The sequence below is a fragment of the Enhydra lutris genome, unplaced genomic scaffold (genome assembly GCF_002288905.1).
Source record: "Enhydra lutris kenyoni isolate GAN:26980312 unplaced genomic scaffold, ASM228890v2 scaffoldscaffold4, whole genome shotgun sequence".
In the NCBI taxonomy this organism is placed as follows: domain Eukaryota; kingdom Metazoa; phylum Chordata; class Mammalia; order Carnivora; family Mustelidae; genus Enhydra; species Enhydra lutris.
The window spans coordinates 56,766,554-56,792,280 of record NW_019154088.1 but is presented as its reverse complement, the minus strand read 5'-3'; the positions used below and the strand labels follow the sequence as shown (position 1 = coordinate 56,792,280).

The 25,727-nt window shown below is 36.0% G+C and overlaps 1 protein-coding gene across 2 annotated transcripts in view; it reads right to left on the bottom strand.

The window, feature by feature from the left end:
* Positions 1-25,727, bottom strand: part of LOC111161373 (MNAT1, CDK activating kinase assembly factor) — a 209,836-nt gene that overhangs the window by 100,771 nt on the left and 83,338 nt on the right. The window contains exons 5-6 of one of the 2 annotated variants that reach the window (XM_022524991.1): positions 22,628-22,768; positions 16,785-16,910 (exon numbers count right to left, since the gene is read on the bottom strand). In XM_022524991.1, the coding sequence (XP_022380699.1) occupies positions 16,785-16,910; positions 22,628-22,768 (267 nt within the window). The remainder of the gene's footprint in view (positions 1-16,784; positions 16,911-22,627; positions 22,769-25,727) is intronic. The other variant, XM_022525000.1, reaches the window with a different exon arrangement.

Genomic DNA, 25,727 nt, shown 5'->3' with positions numbered 1-25,727 from the left:
TCCTACATGTCTATGCTACTAAAAACAGAGCTTGAAAATACATAATGCAAAGTTGATTTTTTTTTAATCTACAATCATGCTAGAATACTTCAACACTGCTCTCAGAAAGGAAAAAAAAATCAATGAGGAAACAAGACTTAACAATGCCAATTAACCTCAGATTTACAGAGTACTCTGCCCAAGACCATAATACAATCATTGCAAATTCACAAAGAACTTCACCAAGATAGACCATACTCTGGGCTAGAGAACAAGTCTCAATATATCAAAGATGTCTAAAATCATACAAAGAACGTTCTCTCACTACAAGGGAATTAAACTACAATTCAATAGCGAAAAGGTATTTAGAAAATCTGGAAATATTTGGAAATTAAACAGCACATTTCTAAATAACCCACTGGTCAAGCAAGAAATCAAAACAAAAATTACTCAATTATTTGAACTAAATGAAAATGAAAACACAACTATGATGGCTACATGAATGCACCTCTCATCTTCCAAGTGCAGGAGCATAATGGGCTAAGGGTCACAGCTGCTACACTCTGAAATTCAGCTCCACATTTGCACTAAGGCCATCTTCTAGCCAATGACTGAGTGAGGCAGGAATACCACACACCTGTGCCAAAATCTCTGTCACAAGAACTCCCCAGCTGCCTTGCCAAACTTTCCTTAGAAATATACTATAGTGTAACAAAACAAGAGAGAGAGAAAAATATACTGCAGTCTGAGATACTTTGACCCAAACTATTTTTTAATGTTTCCTTCCCTCATAAGATTTTTTAAAAGATTTTATTTATTTATTTATTATTTATTTGAGAAAGACAGACAGAGATAGTGAGAGAGAGCACAAGCAGGGAAGAGAGGGAAAAGCAGACTCCCACTGAGCAGGGAGCCCAAAACAGGGCTCAATCGCAGGACCCCGGGATCATGACCTGAGCCAAAGGCAGAAGCTTAACGGACTGAGCCACCCAGGTGCCCTTACCCAACCTTTTTTCTTTCTTCACTTGGGATCAAACCCACATCACCATTTAATGATTTTCTCAGTCTCCTACAGCTGCCTCATTTTCTCTCACAGGCATTTTCCCTAACACATTTCTTGCACATTTAAATCTATCTTGTAACTGCCTCTCAGAGGACTCAAACTGTCAAAATAAAATGTCAAATGTGTGAGATGCAACTAAAGAAATGGCTAAAAGAACATTTATACCATTAAGTGTTGGTAATAAAAATCAGAAAGTCTCTAACCAATCATCTAAGCTTATAAGTTTAGAAATTAGAAAGGTAGAGCAAATCATATCCCAATTAAGGAGAATGAAAGAAATAATGAAGAGTAAATATCACTGGAATGGAAAATAGAAGAGCAACTGGAAAATAAATAATAACATAAACAACTGGTTCTCTGACCAGATCAAGAAAATTGATAAACCTCCACTCAAAATGACTAGAGAAAATAAGTGAGAAGATATAAATTACCAGTATCAGGAATGAAAAAGGGAACAGTACTAGAAATCCTACAGGAACTTCTCAACTTATAAATAACATCTTTCATATGTTTGCTAATAAGTCCACCAGCCATGCTATGATGCTTTGCTAACCCAAAGAATCTTATTTAAATTATGATATAGCTGAAAGCCCTTGTTTTCCTTAAAATTAGTTAACCCATCTAAGCTCAAGCTTCTAGGAGTTATGAATCCTATACCACCCTGAGACCAATGTAGGGGCTGGGTGGAGATTTCAAGACTGCCATGGCACCAGGGAAAAGCTCTGATGAAGATGAAGACAAGACAGCAGCAATATGTTCTTAGCTCTACTCTCCATTCCCCAGTGAAGGCTGTGAGGAGGTGCCAGAAGCATCCTCAGCAAAAAAAATGAGAAGATTCTAGTGCAAAAAATGTGAGGAGAAAGGGCACTGAAAGAATGAGTGTGTATTAGAAGTTTTCCATCAACTGCGTATATTAAGAAAGTTAAAAGAGATTTTCCAAAAATAACTGAATATAACCTCTAGTTTTCAAACTTAGCCACAGCCCCAGAAGGTGTGGTAAATTATATTCTAACATAAAAGAGTCTGTAATAGAAATAAATTGGAGATGAACAAAATAACAAGCAAAATTATATAGGAACTTACAATAAAATGATCAACAAAAGAAAAACCTAAGAGTACTTTTCCCACTATAGTCCAAATAGTAATGTTCCTACAAATATTATTAGATGAATAGTAACAAGAATACTACAATTAGCTCAAGACAATACTGTTCGTGCACTGATAAAAATACAAAGAAAAAATAAATTTGTTTAACTAAAAATTTAAAGTATCACACTGACAAGCACAGCAGAAATTATTTGGTCATGCACATACATGTACAGATGTAGTCTTGTAAGACTGCCAAACATTTGTGGCAGCCAGACTTTTCAGGAAAATACTGTATATATCATAGTCCTAAGCAAACACAAAAAAATGGATTTACTTCAGCATTTCCAAGTACCAATTTTAGTAACCTTTAACTTATCCAACTGATTACTACTAAAAAGCTCTTACTGACATGTGAAAATAATTCTAGGTATTTGAATTTCATAGCATAACCTCAGCAACCAAAGAAAGGATGTGCATTTTGAAATTACTGTGCAGGTTCATCAAAAGAAAACTCTTGGCTGGGAATGAACTAAGCCAAATTCACTCCCTCCATTCTTTTGCTCAGAATGTTCCTATACATCCATTTTAAATATGAAATGAGTTTCTTCTTCCATCTTTCTTAAAGTTTCCATGTCTCGAGGCTTAATTCTAGTTTGCCATATTCCACAAGGACTTATTTAATTTGGGTCCCTTGGTAGAAAACTTCACTGTATTTAGAAACAATACCATTCAGTTAATTTATACATGTTAGTTTTTACATCCCACTTAGAAAATCAACTTATGAATGACAAAGACCACTGAGGTAAAGTAGGAGGAAACACTTGAAATCTGTCAGACTTGCCAAAGCCTTTCCTAGTTCTCCCACTCAGCAGAATTATGAGTTAGGGAGACTTAATTTTTCTGAGTCATCATGTTTCCTCATAAACAGTAATATCACTATCAACCTTGCAGGATATTTGTGAGGATTAAATGAAATAATATTCAGGGACTGCTTTAATCACATCTTCCTTCTTTTCCCCCACTTATAAAAATTATCATATCTTCAACACCAGCAGCTAACATTGCCCTGCAAATGTAATAGGTACTTGATAAAACCCTATTGTGATAGGCTGACTGGTACCTGATAAAAGTATCTGTAAGACTGAAAAATTTGTCTCATTACCTTAAGCAATACAAAATAAAGTGTATAAAACACTGTAGAAAAATGCTTCTTTATTACATTAATTCAATCAGGAAACCATTATTTCTGCATTCCAGACTAAGAGTATTTCCACATTTTCACATATCTAGAAAGTCCTCCAGACCACGATTAAAGGATCAAAGTTTCTTATTCATATCTTACTGATTTTAACTTGTTCCTATTACAATCAAAATAACTGATATAACTCATAGCTCCCTGATTCATTATTTCTGCCTATGCTCATGTCCAGGCCATAAGACAAGTTTTCTGGAATAAATTCAGCCACTGAAATAAATTTTATAGTCAATAGTTTGAGCATTAACTGCTTTTTTCCCTTCACCATGGTAAGGCATGGGAAAGAATATAAAGCTCACAGTATATAATTAGTTATTTCTATGTCTCACCAACTATGGACACAAATATTTCAGTTTCTTATATGTCCATAGTATAACTGAAATGTTATCTGGAAATATGGAGTATAAAAAAAGGTTTCTAAAGGCATTTGGGGGACTTTAAGTAAAATATCTAGTAAAAAATATATGGTATAAATATAAAAAGTCACAAACCCTACCTACAATAAAACTCACTGGTCTATTATAGTTTTTACCTATATCTATACCCATTTATACTTACAATGGGCTAGGAATTTTGAGTTTTACATAATTATTTCAAAAAAATACTCAACAACCCTATACTAACTCAAAGGGATACATGTACCCCAATGTTTATAGTAGCATTATTTATAATAGGCAAATTATGGAAACAGCCCAAGTGTCCATCAACTGATAAATGAATAAAAAAGATGTAGGATGTATATACATACATACATATATAAAAATACATGTATTTTACATACATATAATGGAGTATTACTCAGCCATAAAAAAGATGAAGTCTTGCCATTTGCAATGACATGGACAAAGCTAGAGATTTTCTGCTAAGCCAAATAAATTTGTCAGAGAAAAACAAATACTATACGATTTCCACACATTTGTGGAATTTAAGAAACAAAACAAAGGGGAAAAAGAGAGAGAGGCAAATCAAGAAACAGACTCTTAACTATAGAGAACAAACTAATATTTACCAGAGGGGAGGTAGATGGTAGGTGGGTAAAACAGGTGATGGGGATTAAGGCGTACACTTGCTGAGATGAGCCCTCGGCGTTGTATGGAAGTGCCGAATCACTACACTGTATAAATGAAACTAATACTACACTGTATGTTAACTGGAATTTTATTTAAAACTTGTTTTTATATTTTTAATTAAAAAAAAAAAAGAACAACAACAAAAAAAAACTGAGTAACTTAAGGCTTTATCAGGTTAAGTGATTTTTCCAAGGTCATACAGCTAGAATGTATATAGTAGAGGAGCCACAATGTAAACCCCTTATAATAATATCATATGGACAATCCATTTTAAATAATTTTAAAATAATAAAATTCAAATTTACAATTTTAATCATGAGCAACTATTCATTTTATAAAAGGTTTACTTATTAAAGTACTCAAGCATAGGATTATCCTAATTTATAAGAATCTTCATTTCCTACAAATCAAAACCACAATGAGATATCACCTTACACCAGTCAGAATGGCTAAAATTAACAAGTCAGGAAATGACAGATGCTGGTGAGGAAGCGGAGAAAGGGGAACCCTCCTACACTGTTGGTGGGAATGCAAGCTGGTGCAGCCACTCTGGAAAACAGCATGGAGGTTCCTCAAAATGTTGAAAATAGAACTACCCTATGACCCAGCAATTGCACTACTGGGTATTTATCCTAAAGATACAAACGTAGTGATCCAAAGGGGCATGTGCACCCAAATGCTTATAGCAGCAATGTCTACAATAGCCAAACTATGGAAAGAACCTAAATGTCCATCAACAGATGAATGGATAAAGAAGATGGGGTATATATACACAATGGAATACTATGCAGCCATCAAAAGAAATGAAATCTTGCCATTTGCGACAACGTGGATGGAACTAGAGGGTATCATGCTTAGTGAAATAAGTCAATCGGAGAAAGACAACTATCACATGATCTCCCTGATATAAGGAAGTGGAGATGCAACATGGGGGCTTTAGGGGGTAGGAGAAGAATAAATGAAAGAAGACGGGTTCGGGAGGGAGACAAACCGTAAGTGACTCTTAATCTCACAAAACAAACTGAGGGTTGCTTGGGGGAGGGGGGTCGGGAGAGGGTGGTGGGGTTATGGACATTGGGGAGGGTATGTGCTATGGTGAGTGCTGTGAAATGTGTAAACCTGGCGATTCGCAGACCTGTACCCCTGGGGATAAAAATACATTATATGTTTATAAAAATTAATAATAATAAATTTAAAAAAAAATTTTTTAAAGAATCTTCATTTCCTTCAAAATATGTCTGAACTAACAAAACTTCTATATACTTACTTACCTATAAACTCTTTGAAGATATTTATGGTGAAAATTAGAATAAACTACAATTTTGTCAAAATAACAAAATAGCTAGAGATATTTTATTTATTTATTTTAGCTAGAGACTTTTTTTTTTAAGAGTTTATTTATTTATTTGACAGACAGAGATCACAAGTAGGCAGAGAGGCAGACAGAGAGTGAGAGGGAAGCAGGCTCCCCGCTGAGCAGAGAATCTGATGCGGGGCTGAAGCCCAGGACCCTGAGATCATGACCTGAGCTGAGGACAGAGGCTTTAACCCACTGAGCCACCCAGGTGCCCCAGTTAGAGACATTTGTTAAGAGAAAGTAATAAATAGCTCAATCACTTATGTATGGATCGACTGCATAATGCATAACAACTGACAAGGCTATTTTAATGCTAATTTTACTAATATTTGAAAACACATTTAAAGATAAAAACAAAAAGAATTCAACTACTACTTGCATTTTTACAAGACTTGATAAAGGACACATGACTTCTTTGGTTCCCACACTTTGATTTGCTACCTAAGTGCAAACTGTCTATTAAAAACAGAATTAGGGGCGCCTGGGTGGCTCAGTGGGTTAAGCCACTGCCTTCGGCTCAGGTCATGATCTCAGGGTCCTGGGATCGAGCCCCGCATCAGGCTCTCTGCTCAGCAGGGAGCCTGCTTCCTCCTCTCTCTCTCTCTACCTGCCTCTCTGCCTGCTTGTGATCTCTCTCTGTCAAATAAATAAATAAAATCTTTAAAAAAAAAAAAAAAACAGAATTAGGGGTGTCTGGGTGGCTCAGTCAGTTAAGCATCTGCTTTCAGCTCAGATCATGATCTCAGGGTCCTGGGATTGGGACCATATAGGGCTCCCTGCTTGGCTGAGAGTCTGCTTGCTTCCCCTCTCCCTATGCCCCTCTCCCTGCTCATGCTCTCTCACTCTCTCTGAAATAAATAAAATCTTTAAAAAAAAAAGAAAAAAAAAAACAGGGGCACCTGGGTGGCTCAGTGGGTTGGGCCTCTGCATTCAGCTCAGGTCATGGTCTCGGGGTCCTGGGATCAAGCCCCGCATCGGGCTCTCTGCTCAGCAGGGAGCCTGCTTCCCCTCTTTCTCAGCCTGCCTCTCTGCCTACTTGTGATCTCTGTCAAATAAATAAATAAAATCTTAAAAAAAAAAAAAAATTAAAAAAAAAAAAAAAACGGAATTAATGGAGCCCGTGGGTGGCTCAGTGGGTTAGGCATCTGACTCTTATTCTCAGCTCAGGTCATGACCTCAAGGTCCTGGGATGGAGCCCTTGTATTGAGCTCCATGCTCAGCGATTAAGTCTACTTGAGGATTTCTCTCCCTCTCCCCGTCCCTCCACTTGTGAGCTCTCTCTCTCTATCTCTATCTCTAAACTAAATAAATGAATCTTTTAAAAAAAACAGGATTAATAACATTTGGTCAAGTATTTTTTCATTTTTTAGTCATAATAGTCTTAAGCTGTTTGGCTCAAATTTATAGCTTTATATGACAAAAGTGACTGTTCAATACAATATTTTATTTCAGATACAACTGGATATTAATTTTCTGTAACATTTTAACAAAGAGTTTAATCTCAAATGCGATCAGAAGAATACACAATGCTTGACATAAATAGCTAAATAGTATTTGTTGCGATCAGAAAAGCCAATGTATACCACAAATGAGCTCTATTCTGGCTTACCCACAGATAATATAAAATTTTTTAAACATCAGGGTTAAAATACTCAAACAACTTTCCCCTTTAGCAATGAATGGCAGATTCTCCTAAACTACTCCCCAGTAATCACCCACAAAGGACCAAAAAATATACTTAGAAGTAATTCTTAGGTTACCTTTGTGACTTAGTTTGTTTCCAGTTTGCATACAAAAGCACAGTGATGTTTAGAACACCGTCTTATCTGAAAAAGCACTATATTCCCAGCCTTAGATTCTGGCTCCTAATTTTATGACCCAACCAATGTGGCTTTTTTCCCTCCCACAGATTGATGGGGTGCCTGGGTAGCTCAGCCGGTTAAGCGTCCAACTCTTGATTTTAACTCAGGTCATGATCTCAAGGTAGTGAAACACAGCCCTGTGACTGGCTCCATGCTGGGCACAGAGCCTGCTTAAGATTCTCTCTCTCTCCCTCTACCCCTACTCCCCGCCAAAAAGACAAGACTAAGACTTAGTTACTTGATTTTCTGTATGGATATTTAATGATTTAACCACACAAATTAGCAACAAATGGGGGTAAAACCCTGGTTTTTTGAAGTCTATTCATAGGTTCACCTGAGAATGATGTAATCAGGAATAGTAGCCATATCTATTCTTTTGGGGAAAAAAAACAAGAATTACTCATGAAATGAAGAAGAAACAGAAGACCTTAGAATTATATTGCTGGGATTTAAAACAATGAAATTAAAATAGCTAATGCTTGACTGGGAAACAACACTGGAACTCTTATTGTAAGAGTTCAGGGGTGTCTGGCTGCCTCAGTTGGTAAAGCATTTAAAGCTTGATCACAGGGTTGTAAGCTTTAGCCCCCACACTGGGTATAGAGATTAGTTAAAAAAAAATAAAATCTTAAAAAAAAAAAAGACTCAAAACTATCACCACAGAAAAGATAAAATATATATAAAATGAAGTTTCCCCTGGGGCACCTGGGTGGCTCAGATGGTTAAGTGTCTGCCTTCAGTTCAGGTCATGACGTCGAGGTCCTGGGATCAAGCCCCACGTTGGGCTCCCAGCTCAGTAGAAAGTCTGCTTCTCCCTCTCCCTCCACCTCTTGGTGCTCTCTTGTCTCTCTCTCTCTCCCTCTCAAATGAATAAATAAAATCTTAAAAAAAAAAATGAAGTCTCTCCTATTCATGCATAAGACAGTTATTAAGTAGAAATCTCTAAGAAAGTCAAGTCACAAATTTACAAATAATTTTCTAAGATTCTACCCCTAATATGTCCCCTCCCACTGAGAGTTTAATTCCTAGGAAATATAATTCAAAGGATTCATCATGTACAATATACGTGAACATCCCTAACCAAAATCTTTCATTGTCTCAACTCTACATATCTCAATACATAATAATTAAATCCTAATTTCTTACTCATTATATTACACCAATTTTTAGCCCTTTATCTTCCTCTGGGTTTAATAAATAAATTTAGTCTTCTCGGTCACATCTCAAAGGATGTATTTCTAAAACCCTTTATCACATTTGTATGTCTTCCTTGGACCTTCTCCAAGTTCAGTGTATCTGAGTTCATTTGTTGTGTTGGACATTCTTTAAGTAGAGCAGATCAGGAAAAGAAAAAGTCATTGTGCTGGCTCCTGTCCCTTACATTACCCAGTCCACACAATTAGCCCACTATTAGAAGCAATAACTCAAATCCTAGCTCTCTTTAAATCACAAAGACACCTGAAGTAGAATTTATAAATTCTGTTTCTTAATATTCTCATTAATTAAATAAAGAGGTATAACAGAAAGAGAATGAGTCTTAGTGTCATCTTTTAAATGTGATCTAACTTCTTTGAGACTCAGTTTTCACATCTGCAAAAATAAGAATACCATTTCATGGAGATATAAAAACAAAAGATGAAAACTTATATTGAAAAGAACTATCAAAAGTCACAAAGTCCTAAGCAATGCTGGCATCCTTACCAACACTTGCTCAATGAAATCAACCCCTGGGATATAGGTGCTCAATAAATGTTACTTTCATTCTGTATTTTAGGATTATTTTTCCAAAGAGTATAAAAACATTCAACTACATAAACATTGGATTCTCATCTACATTTTCTTCAGTCTCCCCATTCAGTAATCTTAATAAATTCACATAAAAACTGCAACATTTAAAATTTTCACCTGCCACTGAACCAAAAGCTGAGTTGTTACAGCAAACAATAATAATAGGTACTCTACCATACACTTAAGTTACATGAATCTCAACAAGCATTAAAGTAATTAGATCACCTACCATACACCATATCAAAAAAAAAAAACAAAAAACAAAAAAAAAAAAACAATTCCAGGTGGATAATAAAAAAGTAAAACAATAAAGGCATCAAAAGATACCCTCAAGAAAGTGAAAAGAAATAAGTCGCAGAATGAAAAAACTCTTGTTTTTTCCTAAATTGCTCATGGGTTTTGGAGGGTGGGGGGCAGGTAAAAGAAAACACTTTTCATTTCTCAGAACAAGTTGGAATAGAAGTATGAAGTTGTGCAAAACAAATGCCACTACTGAAATCACACAACCAAGAATCCTTATCCCTTGAGAGACAGCAAATAATTTTTTTTAAGATTTTATTTTGAGGTAATCTCTACACCAAATAATGAGGCTTGAACTCACAACCCCAAGATCAAGAGTCATATGTTTCACTGACTGAGCCAACCAGGTGACCCAGCAAATAATTTAAATTCCTACAACACATATGATTAATAAAAGGCTTAGATCCAGAACATATAAAAAACTTCTACACATTAGCAAGTCTTGATCAGGCATTTCAGAAAATAGGATAGCAAATGCTCAGTGATCAGCAAAATAAAATGCAGATTAGAATCATAAAACACTACTAAATACCCACCAGACGAGTAAAACTGGAAAAGACAGAAAATCGTTAAGTGTTGACAAAAATGTGGAACAACAAGAACATTGCTGGTAGAAGTACAACTGGCAAAAACCACTTTGGAAAATGATTTGGCAACATTCTCTAAAATGAACAAACATATTCACTATGATCTGATATCTCTATTCTTAGGTAAATAGCCACCAAAACAATGTGTGTAAATGTGCACCAAGAAACATATATTAACACATTAGCATAATTCATAATACCAAAAACTCAAAGGGATCCAATCATCCAGCAACAGTAGAACAGATAAATAGTAGTATATTCCTCTAATATTATCCAATAATGAAAAGAGGAAAAAAAGAGCTATATGCAAAAAACATGGATGAGTCTCACAAATATAATATGAACAGGCCCAACATTAATCAGATTAAGACATATATGCTTAGATGTTAAAACTATTTGTAAGAGCAAGAAGAAGCCATAAAAGAAGAATGACTACTTTGGGGCACCTGGGTGGCTCAGTCAGTTAAACGTCTGCCTTTGGCTCAGGTTAAGATCCCAGGGTCCTGGGATCAAGTCCCGCATCAGGTTCCCTGCTCAGTGAGAAGTCTGCTTCTCCCTCTCTCTGTTCTTCCCCTCATTCACGCTCACTCTCTCTCTCAAAAGAAAATAAATAAAATCTTAAAAAAAAAAGAAGAAGAAGAAGAAGAGTGACTACTTCGAGGAAAAATATGGGGTACTAATCAAATCTAAGGGGTCGTACGGCAGACTTCTAGAGCATTGACAATACTTTTTTCTTTTACCTCTGTGAGGGTTACATCTTAATTCACTGAGCTATATATTTTGGTCTGTGTACTTCTGTGTACATACACTACATTTCACAAAACAAAAAAGTTGTAAGAGAGGGAAGAAGAAAAAAAATAAACAATAAGTTTACAACGTTTTCTAAAAAGATACCTGAAGTATTAAAGTAAATGCTAAGGGTGGTTGGATTATGGACACTAGCGAGGGTATGTGCTATGGTGGGTGCTGTGAAATATGTAAGCCTGATGATTCACAGACCTGTAGCCCTGGGGTAAATAATAGATTATATGTTAATAAAAATAATTAAATAAAAAATAAGTAAATAAAAAAAACAGGGCAAAAAAAAAAAGTAAATGCTAAGAGCAAATGAAAAACTGATAGCAAATAAGCACATGAAAAGATGCTCAACTTCACTAGTCATCAGAGACATCCAAACTAAAACCATAATGGAAATAATATTACACACCTGTTTAGAACGCATAAAATATTTTTTTAAAGATTTATTTATATATTTGACAGGCAGAGATCACAAGTAGGCAGACAGGCAGGCAGAGAGAGAAAGAGAGAGGAGGAAGCAGGCTCCCCACTGAGCAGAGAGCCTGATGCGGGGCTCGATCCTAGGACCCTGGAATCATGACCTGAGCTGAAGGCAGAGGCTTAACCCACTGAGCCACCCAGGCACCCCGCATAAAATACTTTTAAAACACAAAATACTGTGCATTGGCAAGGAAACAGAGCAATTGGAACACTCATAAAAGGTGGGTGGGAATGCAAACTGGTACAGCCACTTTGATATAATTCTCCAATTTCATTCTTAATATTTAGCCAGTAGACATGAAAATTTACGTACACACAAAACTGCATGCAAATGTTTACAGCAGCTTCACTCATAATCATTAAAAAACAAAACACCAATCCAAATGTCCTTCAACTGATAAATAAATGGGTTACTCAACAAAAAGGAACAACAACATGCATGATCTCAAATACATGTTGCTAAGTTAACAAAGCTTGACCTAAAAGGCCTGTATGTATGATTCCATTTACATAACATTCTAGAAAACACAAAACAATAGAGACACAGAACAAACCACTGGTTGCTGGGGGGGGTTAGAAGTACAGGCTGACTGTGAAATGAAACAAAGGAATTTTGAGGAGGGATGGAACTACTCTATATTATGACTGTGGTGGTAGATATACAACTGTATATTTGTGAAGTCCCTGAATATCACAAAGAATGACCTTTAATACATACTAATTAAAAATAAATTTAGGGGCGCCTGTGTGTGGCTCAGTGGGTTAAAGCCTCTGCCTTCGCTCAGGTCATGATCCCAGGGTCCTGGGATTGAGCCCCGCACCAGGCTCTCTGCTCAGCAGGGAGCCTACTTCCTCCTCTCTCTCTGCCTGCCTCTCTGCCTACTTGTGATCTCTCTCTGTCAAATAAATAAATAAAATCTTTAAAAATAAAATAAAATAAATTAAAAAAAACTTTAAAACACTGTGGTCACAGAACTACCACGGATTTATAGAAGAATCAAAATAACAAATTTATCATAAAATTCCCTCAAATTCAGGAATCTTAGAAATCTGTTATTGCCTAATTACACAATGTAAAAAAAATCATTATGTAATTCACTTAGATATTTAACTATAATAATAACAATAAACATTACTGACGGGCACCTGGGTGTTGCAGTTGGTTAAGCAGCTGACTCTTGGTTTTGGCTCGGGTCATGATCTCAAGAGTCATGAGATCAAGCTCGGCATCAGTTTCTGCACTGGGCATGGAGCCCACTTAAGATTCTTTCTCTCCCTCTGACCCTCTACCTCCCTCTCAAATCTTCCCCCAATTCTCCCTCTCTCAAAAAAAAAAAAAAAACTGATAACATTAAAGATACATTTGGCTAATATTTTGTATATACATTTTTAATCCTCCAAATAATTATAGAAAGTAAAAATTACCTCAAGTTTACCAATGAGGAAACAAACTCAGAAAGAACAAAGAAATATCTTATCTATCCCCTTGTTCCTGAGCCTTTCCATGCCTATTTTCTTTTCTCTATACTGTCTCTTAATTCAAAAGCTTTCGTAATTGCTTAATGAGTAATTTTTTTCTTCATATTATATGAAAATGTATTAATACTTCCTAAATTTCTAAATTTAAAATTGATCAGGGATATTTTGTATTATTCAGGTACTCACATATTCATAATCATATAAAACAAAGTTTAAATATGCAGCTTCTGCCCTCAAGATGTTATAATCTAATAGGCGGCACACATATGACAAACAAGATAGGCAATTTTAAAAATCAAAAAACAATAGCTTGGTGCGTGGGTGGCTAAGTAGGTTAAGCATATGCTTTCGGCTCAGGTCATGATCCTAGGGTCCTGGGATCAAGTCTGCTTCTCCCTCTGCCCCTCCCCTCTGCTCGTGTGCCCGCGAATGCTTTCTTTCTCTCCCTTTCTCTCTCTCTCTCTCTCTCTTTCTCTCACAAAAATAAACAAAAGCTTTAAAAAAAAAAGGGGGGTACCTGAATGGGCAGTTAGGAAGAAAAAAAATGGGTGTGTGAGTACCTTATAATAAGATAGTTCTAACTGCTTCCTCCTATATCTTGCATCATCATCATTCACTACTTATATATAAGTAAGTGTGTGTATACACATACACATAAGCAAACATATTCAAATACAGTATTGTTATTAAACAAACTGCTATCTGTTAGATTAAGAACAAAACAGTTTTTATTTTACCTTCACTCTTTCTGCTCTGATGTTCTTCCTTTATTTAGATCTAAGTTTCTGCCTGTATCATTTTCCTTAGCTCTAAAAGAACTTCTTTTCACATTTCTTGCAAGGAAGGCCTACTGGCAAAAGACTCCTTGTTTGTCTGATAATCTTTATTTCTCCTTCACTTTTTAATTTTAGAAAGAGAGAGCATGGGGCGCCTGGGTGGCTCAGTGGGTTAAAGCCTCTGCCTTCGGCTCGGGTCATGATCCCAGGGTCCTGGGATCGAGCCCCGCATCGGGCTCTCTGTTCAACAGGGAGCCTGCTTCCCTGTCTCTCTCTGCCTGCCTCTCTGCCTGCTTGTGATCTCTGTCAAATAAATAAATAAAATCTTTTTTAAAAAAAAGAAAGAAAGAGAGAGAGAGCATGCATGCATAAGCAGAGGAGAGGCAGAGGGAGAGAGAATCCTTGAGCAGAGGCAACTCCCCCGTGAACATAGGAGCCCAAGGTGGGGCTCAGGCCTAGGACCCTAAGACAATGACCCAAGCCAAAATCAATACTTGGCTGCTTTACCAACTAAGCCACCCAGGCACACCAATTTCTCCTTCACTTTTTTTCTTTTTTTTAAGATTTGTATTTATTTGTCAAAGAAAGAGAATGCACAAGCAGGAGGAGAGGCAGACAGAGGGAGAAGCAGGTTCCCCCACTGAGCAAGGAGCTTGATATGGGACTCGATCCCAGAAACCTGGGATCATGACCTGAGCAGAAGGCAGACGCTTAACCAACCAAACCACACAAGTGTCCCTCTCCTTCACTTTTAAAAGATAACTTTGTATGGTACATTATTCTAGGTTGGTGATTTTTTTTCTCTCATCACCTTAAATATTTCATTCTACTCTCTTCTTGTTTGTGTGGCTTCTGAGGAGAAGCTAGATAAAATTATTATCTTTGCTCTTCTATAGACAAGGTATTTTTTCCCCTCTAGTGACTTTAGGATTTTTTCTTTATCTTCAGTTTTCTGATTTTTGAAAATAATACACCTAGGTGTAGTTCTTTTGGCATTTATCCTACTTAGTGTTCTCTGAGCTTTCTGGATCTTTGGTTTGGTATCTGATAAATTCTCAGTCATTATTGTTTCAAATATTCTGTGCCTTTCCCTCATTATTCTCTTTCTGGTATTCCCAGTATGCATGTGTTATACCTTTTACAGTCGTCCCACAGTCCTTGGATATTCTGTTCTGGTTTTGTTTTTGTTTTTTCCGGTCTTTTTCTCTTTGGTTTTCAGTTTTCAAGAAGTGTGTTGATGTATCCTCTTGCTCAAAGATTCTTTCATCAGGGTGTCTAGTCTACTAATGAGCCCATCAAAACTAATCCTCATTTCTGTTAGATTTCTTTTCTCTAGCATTTCTTTCTGGTTCTTTCTCAGAATTTCCATCCTTCTCCTTACCATTGCCCACTTTTCTTCTATGTTGTCTACTTTATCCATTAGCACCTTTAGCATATTAATAACAATTGTTTTATATTCCCAGTCTGATTATTCCAAAACCCCTGCCATATCTAAGCCTGATTTTGATGCTTCCTCTGTCTCTTCCAACTGTGTTTTCTGCCTTTTGGTATGTTTTGTAATTTTTTTTCTTGACAGCCAAAGCATAATGGGCTAGGCAAGAGGCACCACTATAAACAGGCCTTTAGCACTATGGTGGTGAGGTGTGGGGGTGGCAGAGCATTTTACAGTTCTATGATCAGGTCTCAGTTCTTTGGAGAGCCTGTGCTTCTAAGACTGTGAACTTCACAAGTGCTTCTCAACCCATCCCACCTCCCCTTAGGCAGGGCAGGATGGTTAAAGTAGGCTGAAGTTATGTTGTTTCCCTTCTCCCATACAGAAGGCTTGAGCAACTGAAATAGAGTATTTCCTTTCCCCTACATCAGGCAGGTTACCATAAACTCTAGTAGTTTAGGCTCTGACAAAATAGTTTCTCTTGAGGGTAGGCCTTAATAAGAAGAACAAAATGCTCTAGTATATTTCAAAATTGTTCCTTTTTCCTTTTCTCTGCTAAAAGCAAGAGGGGATTTTTCTCTAATATTCACTGAGAGAATGTGACAGAGATGGAAGAGGTAAAAACTCACAAAAGTACAGGGGCCCTCAATAAGTGGTTTCCCCACAGAGGTCTGAACTCTTAGGGCTGTCCACACTGAGCCTCCAGCAATTTGTCAGTTACAATTACAATAGATTTACCTATACCAGCACTAGTTCCCCATGAGATTGCTACTCTAGTTAAGTTGTAATTCACTGTATTCTCTACCGATCTCTCCAATTTTAAGGGCAGTGGTTTCCCTTGTGACCTCTCTTCAATCATAGATCTAAGAAAAGCTGTTGGATTTTTCAGTATGTTCAGCTTTTTACTCGTTGTTAGAATGGGATGGCAATATCCAAGCTTCTTACATGCCATACCAGAAACCAGAACTCTGCATTTTCTTTTAAGAATGTTTTTCTGCAGGGAGCCTGGGTGGCTTAGTCGGTTAAGCAGCTGCCTTCGGCTCAGGTCATGATCCCAGGGTTCTGGAATTGAGCCCCGCATCAGGCTCCTTGCTCAGCAGGGACCCTGCTTCTCCCTCTGCCTGCTGCTTTCCCTGCTTGTGCTTGTTCACTCTCTCTATCTCTGTGTCAAATAAATAAATAAAATCTTTTTAAAAAAATGCTTTTCTACACTACCAGCTTAAAAGTTTATGTAGAATAAGAAAAAAACTCACAAACCCAATATCATGTACAACAAACCGTGTTGTGTACTTTGAAAACAATTTATTACTTTCCTTTTTCCCTTTACACTGCATGTATTCACATTTCTACATTTCTACATGTCTAGCCTAGATCTGAACCTTCCAATTTAACTGTAGAAATCAATATAAAGTTATAAAGTGCAATCCTTAAAATATATTCTTCAAACAAGCAATTAAAATACAGCTTACCATTTTGATGCCTGTGGAAAACGTCACTGGTTTTATAGGTTTAGGTTTCTCAAGTTGCATTTCCAACTGGGTAGATCTATCTTTATGCTGAGCCAAAAGCAGAGCAACAGGGAGATCAGAACTCTCCTGTAAGAAAAGTAAAAGTGCAATATGAGAGTTAAAAAGGAAAAACTAATGAGCAACAAGTCTTTTATTTTAAATTATGCCTTTTCATAAGCATTTGATGTCAACCTAAATATTCACTTTATGGAGAACACTTCACAAAGAATTTTAACATTCCATAATAAGAAAAGGCTGTTTGAGATTCATAAATCAAAATAACCTGCAAAAAAGTATTTTTATAAAATCCACATTAAAGACAATATAACAGGGCCTTATTTCATCTAGCAAAGCCAACCATATTTATTAAACTAAAAAAAATTAAAAGCTAATCACAAAAAGAGTAATACAAAGTACTATAACTTAGATCAGATGTTTATCTAAGACACATTCTTCTACCAGTGAATTCAGACCAGTCTGCAATTGTTTCCTATTAGATTTCACCTGAGGCTGTTTGGAAATGATCCTTGTTCTGTTTTGCACAATGGAATAATTGTTAACTACAAGCAAAAACATATTTATTTTCTCCTTCATGGACTTATTTTTAGAAATTAACTCTAGATTTTCTTAATTAACAAAATGATAGTAAATATTTCTAATATCTTATACTGATACTAAATCAGAGCTATTATTTACACAAATCTGCACACATAGACATTAATAACAAGCAAATTACTAATTTTTATACACAGGCTTACTTATCCTGTTTAACATGAAGTTCTCCTACATGTTTAAAGTGCTGTAGCACTAAAGTCTAAACTAAATGTATGCAGACCCCTTCCTTTTTGAGTTTTCAGTTAAATAAAAACACAGAAACACATGCAGAAGAAAGCCAAGAAGGAAGGAGATAATATATACAAACACAGTACTTTATATGTGTAAACAAAAATGAAGGTTACAAACACATTTCTATCTCCTATACCAAGGCTACCTACAAAAAACACATATTCTTCAAATGGCCTACAGATTTTTAAAATAATAAATACCTAGACTTTAATTCTTAAAGAAAACTATACTGTTAAACATTTCATAGTATGAAAGTAAAAATATAGCAGAATCTAATTTTCTTTCCAAATCTTACAACTTAAGAATATTTTTAAGGCACAAATGTACTTAATTAACACAGTTAAAGGAATTGTTTTAAGGCTACAGTAGAGAAGTAATTTGAGTAACGAGCAATTTATTTCAACAGAATTGTCCTAGAATACATTTGTACCTAAAGATTTGGTAACAGAAGTGCTTTGCAAGAGCAATTTACAAAGATTAAATTTTTTTAAACGGAAGAACACAAATTGTATTTATAAAATAGAGCCTTAGGGCCTTTAGCAATAATAAAGGAGAATGAATGAAAGATACTATGAAAATATACTTGAATATCTTTCATATTCTACAATAAAGCATTAGTTCTGCATTAGTAACAGTATAATACTGTGAATTTCTGCAGCTATTCTAGATTTCCATTAAGAATTTTAGGGCATTTGGGTGGCTCAGTGGGTTAAAGTCTCTGCCTTCGGCTCAGGTCATGAATCTCAAGGTCCTGGGATCGAGCCCCACATTGGGCTCTCTGCTCGGCAAGGAGCCTGCTTCCCCCTCTCTCTCTACCTGCCTCTCTGCCTACTAGTGATTTCTGTGTGCGTGTGTGTGTGTGTGTGTGTGTGTGTGTGTGTGTGTAAAATAAATAAATAAATCTTTTTTTTTTTTTTTTTAAGGAATTTTATAAAAAAGGGGCACCTGGGTGGCTCAGTTGGTCAGGTGTCCAACACCTGATTTCAGACCAGGTCAGGATCTGAGGGTCATGACAGTGAGCCCCACACTGGGCTCTGTGCTCAGTGAGAAGTCTGCTTGTCCCTTTCCCTCTGCTCCTCCCTCCAAGAATCTTAAATAAAATGTAAAATTAAGAAATTTTAAATGGGCTATGGCCCAAAATACTTTTTTTTTTTAATTTTTTTTTTAAGATTTTATTTATTTGACAGAGATGACAAGCAGGCAGAGAGGCAGGGGGGAAGCAGGCTTCCTGCTGAGCAGAGAGCCCAATGCGGAGCTCGATCACAGGACCCTGGGATCATGACCCGAGCTGAAGGCAGAGGCTCCAACCCACTGAGCCACCCAGGCGCCCCCCAAAATACTTTTTTAAAAGCCATTACTAGGGCGCCTGGGTGGCTCAGTAGGTTGAAGCCTCTGCCTTCGGCTCAGGTCATGATCCCAGGGTTCTGGGATCCAGCCCTGCATCGGGCTCTCTGCTCAGTGGGGAGCCTGCTTCCCTTCCTCTCTCTCTGCCTGCCTCTCTGCCTACTTGTGATCTCTGTCTGTTAAATAAATTAATTAACTAAATTAAATAAAAGCCATTACTATCTTTTCATATGTAAAACCTAACAGAAGAAAAATAATTTCTTTAAATTGAGAAGGAATGCCAATTTAGAGTATAAGTGAATTCAAATGCTTTTCCATACCTGGTATTTACTCTAGTAAGTGAATGTCCTTGTGTAAAAGCAAGATGATGCGTTCACTTCAAAAAGGTTGCTAATCAATACTTCGACCTGTTTTAATCCTGGTTTTGCTTTCACATAGAAAAGGGCCTGAATATTAAAATGTCTTAGTAATACAAATGAAATTTAATAAAAAATAAACGTTCTGGGAATCTAAAACAAATTTTGACATTAAGGCATACAATTTACTTCAATCTGCTTTATTCCACTTTAGCATTCAAAACGCCGAAGTCTGAAAATCTTTGAGAATGCTAAATTCGAATTAAGCAGGAGCTCTAACAACAACAAAATCTGCAGAGTAAAATAAACTATGGGGGGGGGCACCTGGGTGGCTCAGTGGGTTAAAGCCTCTGCCTTCGGCTCAGGTCATGATCCCAGGGTCCTGGGGTCGAGCCCCACATCGGGCTCTCTGCTCTGCGGGGAGACTGCTTCCTCCTCTCTCTCTGCCTGCCTCTCTGTCTACTTGTGATCTCTATCTGTCAAATAAATAAAGTCGTAAAAAAAATAAAATAAATAAAATATGAGAACATACATGCTCTCAGGAATACATAAAATGCAGATTCAGCTTTGCAAGTTATTTTTCTTAGCTTTCCAGTCTATCTTGAAAGGTTCTCTAAGTTACATTAATTGCCTGAAGGTATACTGTTTAATATTTAAAGAAATTTTAATAAGACTGCCTGTAATACTCATTAAAAGCTTTATAATGACCAGTTTTTAAAGATTATTTTAACTGACTTTAAGCAAGCCATCTGGCAAACAATATTTCTAATAAAAATCAGCTACCACATATGACAATATTAGCCCTTAACAAAATTTAAGACCTAACTGAAGAGAATTTTCAAATAGGAATATAAAAAGATTTAATAAGTCAGGACCTGTTTAAAAATCTTTTTCCAAACTGTTAAAAAAAATTGAATTTACAGTTAGGATTAAATAAATGGACTTTTAGGCAACATTAACGTAAATGCTAAGCTATAAACATTAAGACCATAACATTAAAATCCTGTCACATACAGTATAATGTAATGCTTTTCAAAGGTTAAAAAGTGACCATTAGCACAAAAACCAAATCCCAAAACAGGAGAAAAAGTTCTATTAAGTAATACTTTTGCTTAAATTAGATCCAGAGAATAATTTTAAGATTTAAGCGTTCTAGACATATTTACAAATGCCAATATTATCTTTTTTATAGAATCTAACAGATGAACAAACACAGAAAAAGAAATAGAATGTGCTTTTTTACTTATTAGGGATTCAGGAAGATAAGAAGAAATTTAATAAATACTTTCAATTAGTCAATAAGGACTAAAACATATAGTCATATTTTAACAAAGAAATTTAATGATTATAAAAAATTAAAGTAACAGAATTTTTAAAATTAGGAAACCAGAAATTCAAAACATGCTGATATTCTAGAGCAATCTGTTGTAATTAATTGTTCTAATGAATACAGTAAATTGCTAAAACTTATTTAACCACCATGTTACATGATCTAAATGGTGAAGAAAGTATGTGCAGTAATGACTTGCAGGTGAAGAAAACAGGAAGTAGTGGGGGGGGGTCTCACAATAACCAATATTAACTCCAGATTATACACAATGTACATACAACATTGGCAGTTTCACATCTTGCTTCATGCTCCACTGAATTAAAGGGGAGCTTGGTGCCAACAGCAGCTCAATGAGGCAGCAAAACTTACTACTTTGAGAACTAAAAAAAAAAATATGCAAGAGCAATTGCTATGCAAAGCTAGCTAACCTCAAAATTAAATCTAAAGACTGTATTAGATGCAATATTTTTAATGTTAAACTGTATTTTCATTTCATATCTAAGTTCTATATTTGCAATTAATTCAATTAATTGAACAAAGGAGAAGGGTTACCAAGGAAAGTGTGTTCCTCTTTGTATAAAATGATGGGGAAAAAACCTTTCAATAAAATAATTTTAACATCAATATTTATTAATTCATTCTTTAAAATTTTTAATTTCTCACAAGATAACGTCAAAAAAAATGGGAAACACGTGTCATTTCATCTGTTAAAAGCCACAACTGACACTTAATAGTTTCAAGAAAAATTAATGGAAATTGCTAAGGAAAATACCGCATTCTATTTTATATGCTATTATCTTCTTAGAAACCAATTTATACTGCACTTATACAAAGTAGATAGGGTTTATGATAAGCATTTTCTACCTAAGCCTCATTAATGCCCTCTCACTTTGCCATTACTTTCTCACCTACTTCTAATTTAATTATCTTGCTTTCTCTTTTTATACCTGGTTAGCTAACTTCTGGCCAAAAGAATAGAAAAATATACACATAAAACATTTACCCACGTACATCATAGAGAAACACCATATCAACCAAAGAATTAAAGTTATATGTTAACACAACATAGAAATTAATTACATGGACAGAAAAGGAAAGGGAAGAATGCAAACAGACTTTTCTAGAGAGGACCATTTCTACTGTGATTTTTTTTTTTTTTTTTGAAGATTTTATTTATTTGTCAGAGTCAGTGAGCACAGGCAGACAGAGTGGCAGGCAGAGGCAGAGGGAGAAGCAGGCTCCCTGCTGAGCAAGGAGCCCGATGCGGGACTCAATCCCAGGATGCTGAGATCATGACCTGAGCCGAAGGCAGCCGCTCAACCAACTGAGCCACCCAGGTATCCCCCTCTACTGTGATTTTAACAGTGTCACCCCAGCTTATAAGTATCAAGTAATATATTGTCAAATCTGTGACACACTTCATAAACCTTAGTTATTATTACTGCTGTTATCTAACAATGGTGAGTTGTTACTTGGGGAGCTAACTATTGGGAAACTCAACAAACAAAACACTGCCATTTCTTTGAAAATGGCATTTTCATTTTCTCATGCAAAAATATGAAACACAGTTCTCACAGAGTAACTACAATCACTACAAATTTCACCATGAAGCCAAAACATTTGAAAATGAGCTAGTTATAAGAAAGCCAGTATTAATCAGCAGAAAATTGCTCTGAAAACAATGAGTTTCAGTTAGTAACCTTAAAAACACATAAATAACCTATTAATAGCACACTGTCTTACATCAATTATATTGCTCTTTCATCTGAAAATAAAACAGATATTGACAAATGTTTTTTTTTTAATGAAGGAACAGAAGCTAAATATACCAACATTCAATAAACCAGTAGAAATGCCACTTAAATGCCATTATCCAGCATAATAAATAGGAAAGATAAACTCTGAATGCACTTAGCATTAATACATACCAGTTCATCTAAAAAAGCCTGCTTATTCTTCCTTTTGAGAATCTGCTGCCGTTGTTCTTCTTTTTGTATGAACAGTCTTCTTTGTTCATTCTCCTGTCTTTCTACCTCTAAAGCTTCTTCCAATTCCTCCTGTTCCCGAGTCTAAAACAGAAATATTTATATACAACATGGAATAAATTTAGTAACCAAAATCAATCCTACCTACACTCTGACACTATCCTTTTTAGAAGCATAAAACATCTAGTCACTTACAGTTTAACAGAGCAGTATTTCTACTCTGAGGGAACTAGAGTTCATTTTATTTAATGTGGACATTGTACTGTCAAAGAGAATGACACTTACCTTTTTTTTTTTAAGATTTTTATTTATTTGTTTGACAGAGAGAGACACAGTGAGAAAGGGAACACAAGTAGGAGAGAGGGAGAGGGAGAAGCAGGCTTCCTGCTAAGCAGGGAGCCCGATGTGGGGCTCAATCCCAGGACCCTAGGATCATGACCTGAGCTGAAGGCAGGCGCTTAAGGACTTACCCACCCAGGCACCTGACATCTACTATTAAACAAACACCTAAACAAGTACACTGCACCCAGCTGCAGGAATGTGCTTAACAATGGATTTATTTATTTATAACTATTACAGATAGTTTCAAGTCATTCATTTTATTTATTTAAAGAATTTGTTTATTTGACAGAGAGAGATCACAAGTAGGCAGAGAGGCAGGCAGAGAGAGAGAGAGGAGGAAGCAGGCTCCCTGCCGAGCAGAGAGCCCGATGCGGGACTCGATCCCAGGATCCTGAGATCATGACCTGAGCTGAAGGCAGAGGCTTAACCCACTGAGCCACCCAGGCACCTTCAAGTCAATCATTTTAGAAGATTTAACAAGAAAAACAAAACCAAAAACCCAACAAAACAACAAAGAGACAATCTATATACAGAGCTACTAATTGAAACACTCCATCAAAAAGATTGGCTTATTTAATAAGAAACAATTTCCAAAACATTCCAGATAATGAAAACTTATCACTGTACTGAACTTCTTTTTCCCAAGTTGAAATATAAGTCTTCATGAGGCTAGAGGTTCAAATAGCAGTCATTTAAGGGAAGTTGTAAGAAACTGAAGTTATTTTTTAAGATAAGCATATAAATTTGTGCACTGAAAAAGTCAAAATTCAAAGCTAATGTGAATGAACCACAGTTCTACTCATTCTCCTTTTATGGAATTCCTCAGAAATATTAAATAATTCCAGGCTCTGAAATTTATTCCAACTCTAAGTCATACTTCAAAGCAATAATATACCTAGCCTTTGCTCTTTAATTCTTATGAATGAAAAATACAGTAAAATCTAAATGGCTTTATTTTAAAGCTCTTTTTTTTAATTTGACAGAACACAGAAATTATGGCACCTCAAGAAAATACAAAATGGAGGAAGACAACATAATAGGTTTGAGCATCATGAATATATGAATAACAAAGACCTCAAAGAAAAATATATTTTTATATAAATAATATATAAAACGCTCTATTAGATTTTTTTTCAATTCACACATTAGATAAAGTTCTCAAACAAAAAGATGTTTTACCTACAATTTAAACTCACTACTAGGATCCAAAATTCAGTTTCGTATCTGGTCTCCCAAAGTCATACTCCTATATTCCTTATGTCCACTAAGTACACACCTACATCTTAGTCAACTCCATTTAAAACCATAAATTCATCTCTGTTTACTCCCTCTCTGCTCCCCATCCTCATTCCCCTTAAATCAGTTGCTACATCCTATTAGCATCTCTCCCTATAATTTTACAAACTTTTCCTCCTATGTTGGCAAGGTTGCTATTCTAACTCAGTAGAAAAGAGAATTCAAACTTGATATAGAATAATTAGTAGGAATAAATGTAAAAGGTTAGGGGCTGAGATATGTTAAGTTGGAAAAGTAAACTACTTGACTGGAGACATATGAGCAGAAAAAGATAAGCCTTATAGTAAAATAGTGACATATAATCAATTAAGAGTAACAAGTGTTAAAGAGAGTACAGTGAAAACAGAATTGATAGAGGGTAAACTCTCCTTGCAGTGATAAAGGACACACAGAGAAAGAAAAGATTTCATACACAGTATTGTGGGCTAAATGTATCCCCCTAAAATACATGTTGAAGTCTTAACCCCTCGTACCTATAAATGTGACCTTATTTGGAAATAGGGTCTTTGCGGATGTAATCAAGTTAAAAAGGGATCACACTAGAAACATGGAGAGAGACACAAAGGAGAAGGTCATGTGAAGACAACAGTACAGATCAAAGAGGCACTGAAGATTGCTGACAACCACCAGGCACTAGAAGAGGCAAGGAAGGAGTCTTCCCTAGAGCATTTAGAGAAAGAATGACCTTGATGACACCTTAATTTCAGACTTGTAGACTCTAGAACTATAATAAATTCCTATTGTTATAAGTCATCCAGTTTTTAGTAATTTGTTACAGCAGCCCTAGGAAACCTAAGAGGTTGAGCTAAGACTTCAAACAGTAGGTATTTTCCCCCATTGGAGAATGGACAGCTATTCAGGCAGAGAAAACAAAGGTGCAAAGACATGAATAAAGCTGGAATGCGTGGTATGGCCAAGTCATGAAGTATGGGGGTGGGGAAAAGTTCTAGGTAAAACTGAAAAGGCAAGCAGAGGGCAGATCATGCAGGGTCCTCATGCCATACTAAGGCAACTAGAGCCATACTAAGATAATCAGGACGACATTAAGGAAATTTGAGGGATAACTTTAGAAAGACAACTAGATGCAGTAAAGTATACAAATCAATCGGGTCATGACTGAAGACAGGACAACCAGTTAGAAAAACATTTCAATAACCTACACAAGAAATGATGAGAGCCCTAAATAAGGTAATAATAATAGAAATGCAGGGGGAACCAGAGTTGAAAAATGATGAGGAGAGACCATCAACAGTATAGGAAGAAAGACCATATATGGCTTGAATACTTGGATAAAGAACATAATAGTAAAAACAAGAGGTAAAGACTTAAAAATTCAGCTCTGGGGGAGGAGGAGTCAAGATGGCAGAGAAGTAGCAGGCTGAGACTACTTCAGGTAGCGGGAGAT